Here is a 15,122-nt window from a genome sequence, read left to right as displayed (position 1 = left end):
TATGCAATTTATTTAATTTTATATTATGCTTAACTGTTACCAACAAAACCCACAGTGGCTTCCCTGTTGCATTTTCTTCACGTGCCTACTTGCCGTTTTGAAGAACTGCATGTGACTGCCCCTTAAGGGTCCTGGTTAAACACAGCAAACACCTTCTCTAGATTTGACTCCCACCCACCCCACCCCCCACAAAACTCTAACTTAAACGGGGAGAAAGTGTTGCCAATCTTTTTTCTCTAGTGTCTCCATTACAAGCAGCAGTTTCATAAGCCTTTGACTTCAATCTAAGGGCATGAGCTAGAATCAGACGAGGTGACCCGCCCCCCCCTGGATCCCCACTGCCCTGTCTTTAGCGGTGCTACAAAGTTCAAGTCCTGCCCCTTTTGCTTTGGTGTATGCATGGTTGAAGTGATGTAATTGACTCCAGCATTTGTATAATTGAGCAAACAGTGGCTAAACACTGTATCATCTACCTACCTACCTACCTACCTACCTACCCATCTATCAACAACTGGCCACTACTGGCATTGGCAACAGTAATGAAGTTCAGCCTCCATTCCGGTGTTAGACTGTGCCCAAGCCAAAGGATACCTGGGCCATTTCTCTCAAAGGTTAAAAAACAAGTTAACAGAAAAGTAGTGACAGATTGAAAGCATCTTAAGAGACAAAATAGGCTTACTATTGACTTACTGATTTATATGTTTTAAAATATGAACTAGGCACAAAGTTTTCTATTAAAAAAAATAACAAGAAGAAAGCTTTCCATCTTCCCAAGCCTCTATCCCTGCTTAAAGATGTCCTTGCCCTTGCGGTGGCAGACAGCTAGTCTGCATCTAGCAGGAGCCTCCCCTGTAAAGCCTTCTACTCATCAGCATATGGAAAATCACACCCAGTCCCATGACAATTGTATCTGATGAAGCAGAGTACAGGAATAGTGCGCGCCACTTTCAATCTAGACATACAAAACCAAACCCAGCAAATGGCAGGGAGACAGGAGTCTTCTAGTTTATTTTTCTGGGTGTATAAATGATATCAATTCCATGCCCACCCCCAAATAAGCAAAAGATTCAAAGACATCTATCACTTTGAGAACCAAACTAGAACATTACTATAGAGTACCTGATGGGGTGACTTCGCTCTTTGTTCTCTCTTGTTAACCTATCAACGTATTTCACACATCCTTGTGCTTCTTCACGTCCTTTAGAAGGCACGAGAGACCCCGCCATCAACTGGGTGCTGACAAAACTACTGGAATGCAAGGGAACTTGCTTGGACTTCAGCTGTTACTTCTCAATCTCTAGAACCCCAGGGGTGTCCCTGCAGTAAAGCAGGGTACACACTGCAAAGTAAGGCCATCACAGGTAGGGTCTCTATCTATGGTGGCTGAAAAAGACGTGCCTTCTAGCCAAGAGATCCAGTTACAAATATTAAGCTTGGGCCCAGCGGCCTGCTCATTGGATAACTGGTCCAGCCCAGAGCAATTTCTAGGACAGAAAGGCAAGTCCTCTCCCTTCTGGGCTAAGGGTGAGTTAGTCATTTCATAATCGGAGTGAGAGCCGGTGTTTCCACAAGTACATGGGTGCCAAAGGTAAATGGACGGTTGGCTCCGGGGTTAAAGAGAAGGGACAAGAAGTCTGATCCATATGGTTTCAGTAAATGACAATTTCTCGTGCAAAAAAAACAGCTCTAAGCCTGGTATTCTGCACACCGGGGGCTTGCTCTGAGCACGCTTTATAAACCGCTTGGGAACCACCACAGCACAATCTGCAGAAGTTGCTCATGTGGCTGCTGAATAGTCCAGTGAATTGTTGGCATGGTGGCAGGGAGGCAACTCCCCCGGCGCAGCGCTTCCAAGATGCTAGGTGGATGCTTGGCTACCCCCGCCCCCACCCCCTCCCACACACACACACCCATCTGCATTTGTTTCTTCACTTTCCATACTGGATAGTGCGTGGTGGTCTCTTGCCAGCTGCCTTTAGGTGAAATGTGGTAAAAACCGCCAGAGAAGCAAGAAGAGCTGTCCTCACAGGTTCTGTCGGCAGCGACTGCCCCTGCGTCGGCCAGGGACCTGCCGGCGTCCTTTTACTGGATTCAAGCAAGCATCGCGCGGCACAGCGGGTGGCACACAATGCCCCAGCGCTTCCCACCCACCCGGGGGGCGGCTAGCAGTAGGCGCCTTGCCCCCGGTGCACACAGACCAGGGCATCCCTCCCCTGGGAACCTCCTGAGGGCCGGGGACCTCGGGGCTTACCTGTTTCTTTGTCCTGGACTTCTTCCAGGTGCAAGTCATTCAGAAGATGCTCCAAAATCTTCTCCGGCGTCCCGGACACCACCACGTATCTGTCGGAGAGCAGAGAGTCCACTGAGTCCTCCTCGGTGGAAGACTGGGAGCGGCTGCTCCACTCGTCGTCCTCGTCCTCCTCGTCGATGTATTTGAAATAAGGCACGTCGAAGGTGGGCAAGGGCAGCTCGCGGTCGGCGAGCGCCGCGGATTCCTTCCGCTCTAGGGGCGGGTCAAAGACCCGGAGCCGCGAGCTGCCCATGGTGCGCGCTGGGTAACAAAGGCATCCCCTACAAGCGCCCAGATCTTGCCACCCCTGTCCTGGCGCGGGGCGCGGAATCCTTCTGGCAGCCCAGAGGTCCGCAGCCAGCTTCTCCGCCGCGGCCGGGAGGCGGGGAGAGGAGGGGCGGGGCGGGAGGGAGGGGGAGGGAGGGAGGGAGGCGGAGCCCGGGCCAAGGGAGGGAGGGAGGGAGGGAGCGGGAGCAGGGACCCGGACGCGAGCGCGGACCCGGGGACTGCGGGACCGCTCACCTCCAGTCGCTGTCCGCGCTCCCCGAGGCGGGGGCTGGCCCGCAGCCCGGCACCTTCTTCAACACCAGCACGTCGCGGTCCTGCTCTTTCACCTGAATGGTGCTCGCTTCATCTTCTGGCTTTAGTTTTGGAAAGCCGGGGGAAGGGGGGCGGTGGAAAAAGAAAAGGGGAGAGGCAATTTTAAAAGGAGGAAAAGGAAAAGAGATGTAGCTACATGTACCTAAAGTTACATTTTCTGGACTTGCTTTACACTGAATTTCTTTTTCTTTTTTTTTGTTTTAAGATTCCGAATAAATTCGACTAGAAGCCAGCTTAAGGAATTTCTCTCTAAGAGGGCAGTATCCGGGCTCAATTTTTATGGAAACACAAAGCATTAGGGAGTCCTTTCAAGGAAGACAACCACAGGGGATGGGGGCGGGGTTGGGGGTGTGGGGGGACTCAAAAGATTCATTTCAAAAACAGGACCTGAACCACTTCAGTGCGAGAGTTCAAAGTTTCAGAGTGCACAAATTATCCACCCAATGCGCGCCACATTAAGGCAATCTCTTAGGAGATGAAAATTGGGAGGCTCACCCAAACATCATAAGAACAATAAAAGAAAGCGTGGTAAACAGTTGTCCTCAATACACACCCTATTTATGTGCATCACAGGCTTACTTTGAAAGGTAGGCCCCAAAGGCCACCCTTTCGGTTATTCAGTCTGGTTGTCCACCCCTCCCCCCATTCGTCCCTCCCTCATGTTCAGGCCCCACCCTCCCCTCCCAGATTTGATGTGGCCTTCAAATTTATCGTGCATTTGTTTGGTCCGAATACAGGCCAAAATGGCTCTCTGCTTAGAATCCCATCTAGCAGAAATTCGGATGTCACAGGCCAGTGCGCCGCCTTCCTTGTCTCCTCCGTTCCTTTGAGAAGAGGAGAGAAGGCTGAGCGATCATTCATTTCTGCTCCCACAGCCCCAGGGAGCACGGCCGCTGATGGGACCCAGGTCCTCGGGGCGGGGAGGGTGGGGAGGGGAGGGGCGCTGCTGACCCAGCAGGGTGGACGCAGGCGGCTCAGAGTGAGGAGAGCTGAGAGCTCCGGCAGTTAGTGTGAATCCCTCCCAGGGTGTGACAACACCCCAGCCAGGGCAGCCCCGCAGGGAAAGAATGAGAAATGCATGCCAGGAAAGCTAGCCCTCATTGGTCTTCCTGGTGATCTGAACAAAAGATGAGAGAAGAGTTGATTGCAAAGGGGATGGTCCCTGTACAAAATGAGGTCTCTTCTTAAAAAGGGAAACTTGCCCTGCCTGCGGTTCCTCATAGTTTCTCCTATCTGAGAGAGAAAGGGCAATAACGTCTGTCCATTCCAACCCAGTGAGACCCTGTCATTAGGATTAATTATAAGAGAAATGATAGTTTCCCCAATGGATTAAAAGCAACACAGCCATGTGGTAGAGTTTTGAAAAGGATTCTGAGAGTGGTCTGAAAGGTTGAATGCAATCTATGTTGCTAAGGTGTACAGATAGATATTGCTGACATAGCAATGCTTGATAGATTATCTTCTTGAGGAAAAAAACAGTAAGTTCAGTGTCTACTGTTGCTAGCAGTTCCTAGACCTATCAGGATGTCAATATACTCCATGCACTTTTCATAAGGATAAAACCAAAGCCCTTGCTGGTGAGTTGCTATGGGCTCACAGCCACCCTACTGGCCAGAGAACTGGCCCAGAAGGTTCCCAAGGCTGCGCTCTGGACCGAAGCAGCCTGCCACATCTATCTCCTGCAGAGTGGACGGTGGGTGCGCACCACACACCTCATGGCTAACAGCTGTGCACGGAACCACAGAAGCTGCTTCTTCACAAGCACCGGAAGGCACGGACCTTGCTATAATTGGCAAGAAATCTGGTGTCTCGGCTCCTGGTGTCCTGATTCCTAACGACAATGTAGCCACTTAGTAATTTAACTTTTTCATAATTTTCTGAACAACAAAAATTCTGATCATTGTACTCAGTGATATACTTTTATGAACACTCCGTTTTAGTCTCTTAGTGGCAAGTAATTTTGCAATGTAAAATTGATGGACTGTATTACATTTCAGCAAGGTCAGGCATGCAGCTACTGTGGCAATTAATGTTGGATATTCATGGCTAAACTCCCTGAGGACGGCAGTGTGACTCCGGTAACATGAATGCCAATGTGTACTTGCTATCTTTCATTTCTCCAAAGGGTTCTTTTGTTATCCGCGGGGCTGGAGTGAAATTAGGCGGCCAGAGAGGCACATATTGACCCACTCCATCCCACCCCCTTAAAAAAAGGCAGAATAAGGGTCTGAGATACGGAGACAGAAATAATTCAGTGACCACTAGATCTAAAATGAGAAAATCTTTCCCTAGTTTCCTCTAATAGGAAGCCAATACTCATTTTATATGAGCCTGCTGTCACCCCGAAGTACATTTCACATTCTCTGTGCACGTGATATACGGCATTATTAACTTCCATGAACAACGCACATACATATGGATGGGAAAGGCCTCCCTAATGTCTGTGTAACTCATATGTATTACATGGCTGTGCAGCCTGGCCACACTCTGCCGGGCAGGGGAAGATTTGAATCATATTGATGTACTATCGATAGCATCTCATGTCAGAGTGATGCTTTCCATTTGGAAGACCTGTTAAAATATAAAGATGGGGAAATGCAGAAAAATCAATGCAAAAAGGGAGATGTAAGTTACCTAAAATTGCCATAAAAGGATAATAACCCTATGTATTGTATCTGGCTCTCCCAGAGGAAGGCTAAATCAATGCCTCCTGACTCACGTACCCCCTAACTAACTAATTATTCTTCTAGAAATAGAGCAGAAGTACAAGGTTCTGGGTATAAAATTGTTCTGCTGCTGCTTGCTTAGTTAAAAGTATGAAGAGTATCAAGGAAGGCATTAAAATTTAGTTTGTAATTTTTTACTCAACAAATATTGAGGCCATTTGGGTACAGCGCTGTGCTGGGCACCAAATAACAAGCAAAAGTCAATGTAATGTGTACCCTGACCGTCACTGATGAGTCAATAGACTCAGAGACAGCATACATACAACTTGGTAAGCACTCTCACGTGAGACAGAAGAGGCAATACCAAGAGAGATTCTGTGGAGATTGATAATCAAAGATTATGGGCGGCTGAAAATATGGGGATGCCAACAGCGGATCAGAAATGGCGGGGGAGGACCAGGTTCTGGTGAGACTAAAAAAGCTGGGTTCAGGTAGCCGATGATTTAGCAGGCCATGGAAATAAAAAGCTGGGTCCAAGGGAAAAGGTCAGGGATGGAGACAACTATAGGAAGGATTCGAGTCTGGAGAGCTGATGAGATTGCTAAGGGAGAACAAGAGAAAGGGACTCATGATATGAAAGAAAAAGACAAAGGGGAGGAGACAAGATCCAGAGAAAAGGACCGAGAGATTCATAGGGAACTACTTAGGGAGATTATGAAGAAGCCAAGCAAGAAGAGCCGGGGGAGAATCCCCAAACCAGGAGAGTTTTCTGTCTGTCAGGAGGCCTAAGGAAAAAGGCTGTCTGATGCAGGGAAGTCGATGCCGTCTAAGAAAAGGAATGCCGACTCTTGTACCAAGGAGCGCTGGCTCATTTGGGACATGCGGCAGAGTCACTTTGGGGGCAGGCACACAGTTCAGTCTGGATGTGGGATGAATATCCCAAAGTCAGTCGTTTGACAAAGGTGGGGGAGGCATCACGGCACTGTCATCCCAATATTTAAGTTGCTACTTGTTCATTATCTGTTCCCCCACTAGGCTGGTAACACCATAAGGGCAAGCCAAAAGCTGTCTCTCACTTACTTTGTGCTCCTAAGGCAGTGGTTCTCAACCTGTAGGTCGCGACCCCTTTGGAGTCAACCCTGTCACAGGGGTCACCTGGTTCATAACAGTAGCAAAAGTACAGTTATGAAGTAGCAACAAAAATAAATTTGTGGTTTGGGGGGGGTGTCACCACAATATGAGGAACTGTATCAAAAGGTCATAGCATTAGGATGGCTGAGAACCACTTTCCTAAGGGCTAGAAAGCCTAGCACAGGGTCACTATTCAATACATGTCTGTTGAGTACTGAAAAGAAAGAGAAACGGTGATGATGGGTGGTGTTAGGCCCAGGAGTGGGTCTGTAAGGGGGACCACAGCATGTTGTGAGTGAATATGGAGGACGGAGCCAAAGCCAAGGGAGACCATTTCCCAGGAACTTCAACTCTCTATGACTTTCCTTACAACATTCCCACCCCCAGCCAGTCCTGCGGCTTTGGGGCTCAGCTCAAGGGGAGTCCCTCTGGGACATGGGGGTACAGTGAATGGTATGACCCTTTGCTGGGCATGCCTACACAGTAGGGTCTGCAGGGCCCCTCTAGGGTTTCCCGTATGGACACCAATACATTTCTTCCCTATTGCTTAAAAAAAAAAAGAATTTCCTTACACAGAGAAGGAGGCTGTGTGAAGAAGTTGTGTGGCTGAGGAGAGGTAGCAAAGGAGAGCTGGGGGTGGGGGGGCGGGGAGGTATGCACCACAAGAGGAGGCAGGGAGGAGCCTATGAAGAAGTGTGGACAGGGCCAGGAACACAAAGCGATGGAGTAGACAGGGGTGAAGATTTAGGTTTTTTTTAAAAAAAGAATGAGGAAGTTGAGAAGATCGATGATGTGAATTAACCTCAATCTTCGTCATGGCGTAGAAGTGGAGCCCAGCTTCTGGAAGGAGGGTATGTGGGTGAAATGGACGGCTCAGCCCTGGTAGTAGAGTGGCTAGGCGTTGGGCTGTGAGCCACAAGGTCAGCAGTTCCAGACCAACAGTCCTTGAGGAAAAAGGCTTCCTCCTCCTGGAGAGTCACAGTCTCGGGAACCCACAGTGGGGTTACTCTGAGTCAGCACTGACTCCACGGCAGCAAGTTGGTTTTTGAAAGAGAATCCTATTGGAAAAGTGGCCTACGCAGGTACAATGGGATCTAAAAGACAGCTATTTTGAAATGATTGCCAGAGAAAACACGCAAGTATACTTCAGTGTCTTTGGGCTGCGGTCCTCAAATTCCTGCCAGGGGACAGTGAAGGATGAGTCCCACCTGGACGAGGGACTGGCACGGGGTGAAGTAGTGAAAGGAGCAGAGGAGAGGGACTGGCGGGTGGCAACAGCTCATCAGCACATGGTGTCTGTCTTATAGGACAAGGCAGCAGGGGAAAACCAGGAAAACCGGGTAAGCACAGAGGTGTGGAGGACAAAGCCCTGCAGGACCCGGGTGGGCATCAGAGGCGGCGGTTCCCTGGATCAAGGAGGGGACTGTCGGTGGTAAAGGCGGCCCCTTCCATCTGGAGAGGGGTGGCCCAGTCATCACAGTGAGGCCCTAGGGTTTTCCAGTCGAACATAAGCAGTTTAACAGAATTCAACATCAGATAAAACCACCCTGATTGCGATGGAATAAGACACAGACAGACAGGAACATTGTCCAAATTCCAAAAGCAGCCAAACATGCCCCTCTCCTGGCTGCTGGTTTCCCAAATACAGCTTCTTTAGGCAAGCTCGAGTCTTCCCTCTTCCTGAAGAAGAGTGAATATAGAGATATTAAATGATCCCTGCTTCCTGATGGCAGCCGAACCAGAATTAGGTCCCATTCCTTAACCCACCCTCCCAAACACATCTCCACTCACCCCATAAAATCACACACCTCACTCACCCCACAAAAATGCCTCCCCCACCCAAAGGCTCCCTGCGGGGTAAGGTCTCCCTGGTTGCAATGAGGAATAAACTCTTCCCCCAAAAGTGTGTTCCTGGTGGTTTCTGGCTCGAGGGCACTGACAAGAGTTACAAGATCCTGCCTTACAGAGGATAGACAGCGTGTGGACAGGGGGTCGCTGGAGGGAAAGCTGGCAGGCATTTCTCTGTCAGAATGATAACAGAGCACGACAGGAATGCTCCAAAGGGGAGCGGGGTGGAGAAGGGGGTCTGAAAACAGGGAGATAAGAGGAGAGAGTACCGCCAGGGAGGGAAGGGGGAGAGCACATGGCGTGAAGAACAGAGTGTGCTGCACCGCCCTCGGGAGAGGCAGGGCTGCAGTAGATGCAGTCAGGATGGGGGGTGGGGGTGCGCAGTGGGGGGTCTGGGTGCATCCCCAGAATGCACCTTGCTCTTTCACGCCTCTCTGCCTTTGCCCAGGGTGCTCAGCTCTAGATTGTCCCCACTTTTAACTCTCAGTAAACACCTCTCTCCCACCTCGCATATCCCTTACCCACCAAACCTACAAGAAGCCAGTCCCTTCCCATGAAGAGATAATGGGAAGAATAAGAAATTGAGGACCTGTCCAGAGAGTGAATTCCTTGGATTTTTTTTTCCTCAAGGAGCCCTGTTGGACAAGCATTGGGTTGCTAAGGGCAAGGTTGGTGGTTCAAACCCACTAACTACTCTGCGGGAGGAGGGTGAGGCTATCTGCTTCTCTAAAGATGTACAGTCTCAGAAAGCCTACCTAGGGTCGCTATGAGTGTAAACCGACTAACTGACCACAGTATGCTGTGGTTTCTCTTTTTTGCATATGAGGACATTATGGGGAATAGGGGTGGGGAGGAAGAACAGAAATGGGATGGTATCCTGTGCTCTAAGTTGGAGGAAGAACGGTTTTGATCACAAGTCCCAGGACCATCCAGGAATAGGAAAACCGAGGAGAGCTTTCAAGTTTCCCCGATTTCTTATCTCTGTTTCTTTTTGGAATAAATCGTTCTGATTTCTTTCCTTTCCTTCTCATGGCTGCCATGAGGCTTTCTGCTCTTGCTTTCTTTAAATCAGGCAAAGGGACGGATGCTCACCAGTTAGCTGATCTTAACCAATGCTGTCCTGAAGGAAGTTCCTGACTATTTATGTTGTCATGTGTATCGTCAGCAACAGCAAGAACAAGTGATTACTAAGAAGCTCCTCGGGCCACCGGAGCTTTCGCAGCCACAAATACTTGATTTTCCATAATCAGGGACAATGGAAAGTAACTCATCTCTCAGGAACTCAGAGGCAGCCACTGGCATTGTGTACTCCCTCGTGTCCAGCTGTTCTAAGAAAATGCTTTCTTAAACGGATCCTTGACAGAGGAGTGCACGGTGGGTTTTCGCGGCTCAGAATGGTGTGCTGGGTTCCAGTGACTTGGCAACAGAAGGCCACAGGGGAGAATATGCCAAAGCTGGGAGGAATTCCGACAGAGTTACTCCGTACTCTTAACCTGGTGGTGAGGATGGCCTCTGAAGATAGTCAATGCATATATGATAGACTGTCTACCCTGACGGATGCTCAAACTAGGCCAAGCTGATGGGGGCGTTAGGCAGCAGGTATATCTGGACAATATTGCTTCTGTTAGCCAGGATTTGCCCCCAGCTCACGGTAGCCCCATGCACAACAAAATGGATCACAGGTTGGACCTGCACCATCCCAGTTGGCTAGGCAACAGTGAGGCTCAAAACCACTACCATCGTCAGGGATTTTGTTGTTGCTGTTGTTCTGGTTGGCTTGTCTGGTTTGGAAAGGCATGCGGTTGGGGCCACAGCAAAAAGAGCATAGCGGGAAAGGCCAGGCCAGGAGGGGAAGAAATGTAGGCAGATCCTAGGAAGGAACAGACTTAGTCATGACAGGGTTTAGAAGAAGGCTGTGTACCTGTGGGCGCCTCTGTCCCAAACTGGAGTACATCAAGACATACTGAGTGGTTGGAGATAGTATACAGTATACAGAGGAAATAATGGCTGTAAAAATGATCCATGGAGGCAAAAAATATATGGAGAGGCCACAGGTTGCCTCAAGGGGGCACATAACAGACACTTACGGGAGCAGTGGGGTAGTTACATAGTTTCATGTCAACTTGAAGATATGAAAGTATAGGGGTGGAGTCTAGCCTGTCAATCAGGTCACAGCCTGAAGGTACTTCCTTGTGGGTGGAGCCTTCTCATAAGGCAGGTCCTGGGACCTCCTCTCCTCTCTCTTTCCTTCACCTTCCTCTTGATGAGCTATGCTGAGACCTGACAAAGCCCTGTGATGCTTCCACCACCACTGGTTCCACAAGACTCTGCCCCCACTGGCCTGTGATCTTCTTGCATTCTGCATTGTTGCATGTGGCTGCGGGAGTCTGAAGAAGGATTTATGGACTAGTATCAGACTTATGGGCTTAAGTCGGATTGGGTTGGGATGTTTTCTTGATATACAATGACTCTTTAATGTCAAGCTCTTTCTCACACATATATGAGTGTCACTGGATTTGTTTCTCTCGTCAACTTGGCCTCATACAAGCAAGACAGATAATGTGACACTGTCAGATAGCAGCTGAAACCTATAAAGTCTATACCTCAGTTGTCTTTAGATGACAAACTTCCTACTCCTAAAGACTGGGTCCACTGGTTGAAGGGGCCTTCTCAGCAAGGGCATATTTGACCTCTGAGTCACCTGAAATGGCAGTTCCAGTACTAACCTATAATGTAAACTAAGACTAAAGGAGTTGTGCACATGGCCAACTAGTTCTGCTAAGTATTCTAGAAGCCCTTGCTACAGACTAAATTTTGAATAGTTAGGCTCCAACTTAGTCCAGCGCTACCCATGCACCTGCTGAGAAAGAGGGCCAGGACGACACAGACTGCCCAAACCAGAAACCTCGTCCCGAAAGACACACATGCTGATTGTTGACTAAGGTAAAAGCCCTACAAAAATGGTTTACTTTGTAAGCTCTGGGAGGCTCTGTGGCCTACACCATCTCCCCTGTAGGTCTCACCTGCAGGGCCCTATTCTTTAACAAATGCCTTAACAGGCAACTTTGACTGCCAAGTCTTTTTGTCCACACCGATCTCCAGCAACAGGGTAAGTCGGTGGAGGTGAGGTTCCTCCAATGGACAAGCTACCCGGGTCTGGCACCATGGGGCCACAGGGTCCAAGAAATATGTCCCACGGGGAACAGTTGGGTTGCTGGGATGCCTAAAGATCAGGAGAATGAAAATCTCTCTCCTGAATTTCCAGAACTGTGTCCCTCCAGCAGGAGGGGCAAGAATGAGGAGACTCGCCTTACGGAAGTAACAGCAGCAGAGGTGGAATGAGCTCTCTCCCCCAAGGTGGAAAAGAACTTGTCCAAAGTGATTCCAGAACCAAGGAAGATGGCCATTCACTGAGACTGGGCCCTGGACAAGAGTGATTGCTTCTTCGAAGTTGGAAAAATGTACCTGTTTTAGTGGTGAGGTAGCTCTCCCATCTGGTGCTCCATGGAAATACACACACACACACACACACACACACACACACACACACACACACACACACACACACACCTTAGCAGATGCCCACATCTATTCTTGCACTGTTATGAGGGTACAGCAGAATCTTGAAATGCTTATCTGAAAGAAAAAAAATCTCTGGCTAAAAACAATTTTGTCTGAAAACAGCCCTCACAGGATTTGCTGACAACGGAGCTCGCGATTCTTCTTTCCCCTCAAAGGAAAAAAAACAAACCCAAACAGACCTTCATTTTCAAAGGTCACAAGTATCTCCCTGGGAAGGTGGAACAGATGCCAGGGGCACTTAGGACGCTTACATAAGCAGGAGTGTGCCAAGGTGAGCGGTCAGGTGGACCAGCTCACCAGGCAGAGTGGCTTTGTAAAGGCTGCTCAGGCAGAAGGAGATGCTGGGGAGCAATCGTTTGTTCCTTGTGGCTTGCCCCTACACAGACGCTGGAATTCAAAGGGCTCCCTCATTATCTCCAAACTTTAGAAACTCTAGGTACAGCCGGACTCATCCACAGCTCTGAAAGCAAACGCAAAGTGCAGCAGGGACGTGACCGGACTCAGAGCGAACCAGGAGGACTGGATCAAACGCGCTGGCTGCCGGAGAAGAACCGTCTGATCGTCTCTAGTTCTGTTATCACAGAAAACATGTTGTCTAAAACCCAACCTGGGGATTCGATCTTAGGGCCGCTTCAGCTAGTAAAGAGCAGGAAGACATGGGGAGAGGTGATCAGATCGATCGTCCACTGTAGAGTCAATGCCTCCATTCCGCACACGGTGATGCTGCCGTGGGCTCTGCCAGACACTTGCAGAAAAGGGAGGTCCCTTCAGCATTCTCAGAGGGCACTAGTACCAGAAGGTGGTCAAGTGTGAGGGAGCAACCCCAGGGTGGTGAGAAGCCCACAGACCAGCAAAGTAGGAGATGTGAACCGCCCTGCGCCTGGAGGGGGAAGGGCAGGAGAGAATGGGTGTGACAGATGTCTGTGGGAACTGCAGATGTAAATGAGAGGCCACCCCAGGAGCTGCCTTCCCAGAGGGGTGCCAGAGTTGTAAAAGGAAGAGGGAGGGCCGTGGGAAGAAACACCCTGGCCCTTTCTCCAAGTGCTCTCCTCAGTCAAGGTCTGCCCTTAGTCAAGTTCATCCAGAGATGCTGGCGACTCCCTTCCTAGGAGTCAGGATCACCCGCCTTGTAATCACCAGGAACTCGTGACACCTGCACGGTTGAACGAGCCACATGCTTCCCTACGCTCCTTTCATCAGATTTTGCGCCAACAGTGTGGGCCGGTCCCTTTTTCATGGGCAGCAATACTTCTGGATCGATACAAAAATTCAACTCCAGTGGCTACCACCCTCCAGGGAACTGATAACCTGCATAAGATAAAGCAGCTAGGCACCCAAGGGAAGACAAACCGTCTGGGATTAAAGTCGGCCTGCCACTGAAAGCTCTTGACAGAATTGTTTAGTCCCCCCAGCCTCGGTTTTCTTGCCTGTCACCTGGGGTGACTGCTCTGTCGCAGCTGCAGACATGGGGACTGAATAGGGAAGTCCTCGGTGTGGTAGCTGCAGAGAAACCTACGCATGTTACTGTAGCTGAGTGACAGCCAAGGCAAGGGGCCTGGCTGGGATTTTTCCTCTGTGTGTGTGTTTCATATTTAAGGAAACACATAAATAATGTATGTTTTAGCTGCCTGGAGAACCGTTTCACATGGTACTGTGTTGTAGGCGCCACTGAGTGCCAGAGGCCATGGCAGGATTTAATTACAAAGCTCATCAAACCTGGAGGAAAGAAAGTTAGAGCCCCTTCTACTGGAGGGTGGGGAGGTGGGGTGGGCACAGTGGTTTCTCTCATGTCCTCACCCTACCCCCCAGCCCGACCACAAACTAAAAGATGGTAGATAATGAAGTACACTTGTCCTGGACTCTTTTTTTAGAAATAAATTTCAAGAACCAGTAAATACTTTATGAGTCTTTAATATTTGACTGAGATTAACAATTACCTGTGTGCGCACATACGTGTGTGCGTGCATGAGACATAAGTTAGCAATTCTTCGGATCAGTATGATTAAAGTGTAAATAAGCCAAACAGGATGGCAGTCATGCCCACCTGAGGAGAGGCCCCTGACCCTCTGTTTTCTGCCTCTCCTCTGTCCCAGTATATTGTCTATTTCATTCTGTAAGGCTCCTGAGTTAAATACACTGCCCTGCTTAGCAGGATCTGGAGAGGATAAGAGAAGGGTCAGTAAGCAGGACATCAAGCCACATGCATGCTGTGACCTGGGCACTTCATCCAGGACCCTTGCTTCTCTGAACCCCAGGCCCCTGCCCTCTGAGCACACAACCTGATGGGACCTATTCAGGGATGACTCATGAGAAATGGAGATGCCTGCAGGAATCTCAAGTAAGCATTTCCTAACAAAAGAAGGAAAGTGAGGGGACATCATCAATTACTGAGTTCACTGGAGAATATTGGAGACCTCAAGGCTGTGCATGCCTGAGTTCTGTCTGTCCACACACACTCTATCTGTACAGCATTGATCACTACAGAATCAGCCTGGGATTTGCAAGTCTGAGATGACTCCGAACATTTTGTTCCTTAGTGTGGGGATAGCATTCATTACTCTCTTTCCTGTAGTCCCGGAATGGCCCTCTTAAATACAATACATATCACTCCTGAGAATAACACACACACACAAGCTTCCTAGGAAACCTTTACAAAAGGAAAGCTACTCACAAAGATCTAGCTTTTAAGAATTCCCAACTTACTTGGAATATGTGTGTGTAAGTGCATGAGTGTATAACACACTTGCACTTGTTCTAAAGGGAAGATGCCAATATAGGCACTTTCCCCAAGAGGCCTGAAAATGGAAGAAGAGCCAAGTGTGATCATGACTAGGCTGAGTGTCTCCCATTCTGGATGCAGACAGACTTGTCACCTGGGGTTTGACTAACTCACAGTAGCAGTTTTCTAGAAGCCTTTACAATGTGAATAACAAGATGAGTGTAGATTTTTTTGAGCAGCACGTGGTAACGAGCCCTGACTGGTTCCTGTGGCTTTGGCTTCTCCT

At 49.2% G+C, this 15,122-nt stretch overlaps 2 protein-coding genes across 2 annotated transcripts in view; both read right to left on the bottom strand.

Moving 5' to 3' along the window:
• RAPGEF5 (Rap guanine nucleotide exchange factor 5) overlaps positions 1-2,656 on the bottom strand; it is an 84,687-nt gene extending 82,031 nt beyond the window's left edge. The window contains exon 1 of the mRNA XM_075558317.1: positions 2,252-2,656. Within this exon, the coding sequence (XP_075414432.1) occupies positions 2,252-2,543 (292 nt within the window). The 5' untranslated portion in view covers positions 2,544-2,656. The remainder of the gene's footprint in view (positions 1-2,251) is intronic.
• A 152-nt stretch (positions 2,657-2,808) lies between these two features.
• LOC142456033 (rap guanine nucleotide exchange factor 5-like) overlaps positions 2,809-15,122 on the bottom strand; it is a 104,492-nt gene continuing 92,178 nt past the window's right edge. The window contains exon 5 of the mRNA XM_075557331.1: positions 2,809-2,931. Within this exon, the coding sequence (XP_075413446.1) occupies positions 2,809-2,931 (123 nt within the window). The remainder of the gene's footprint in view (positions 2,932-15,122) is intronic.

This window comes from Tenrec ecaudatus, chromosome 9 (genome assembly GCF_050624435.1).
Source record: "Tenrec ecaudatus isolate mTenEca1 chromosome 9, mTenEca1.hap1, whole genome shotgun sequence".
NCBI classification, from domain to species: domain Eukaryota; kingdom Metazoa; phylum Chordata; class Mammalia; order Afrosoricida; family Tenrecidae; genus Tenrec; species Tenrec ecaudatus.
This window is presented reverse-complemented; position numbering and strand designations above follow the sequence as displayed.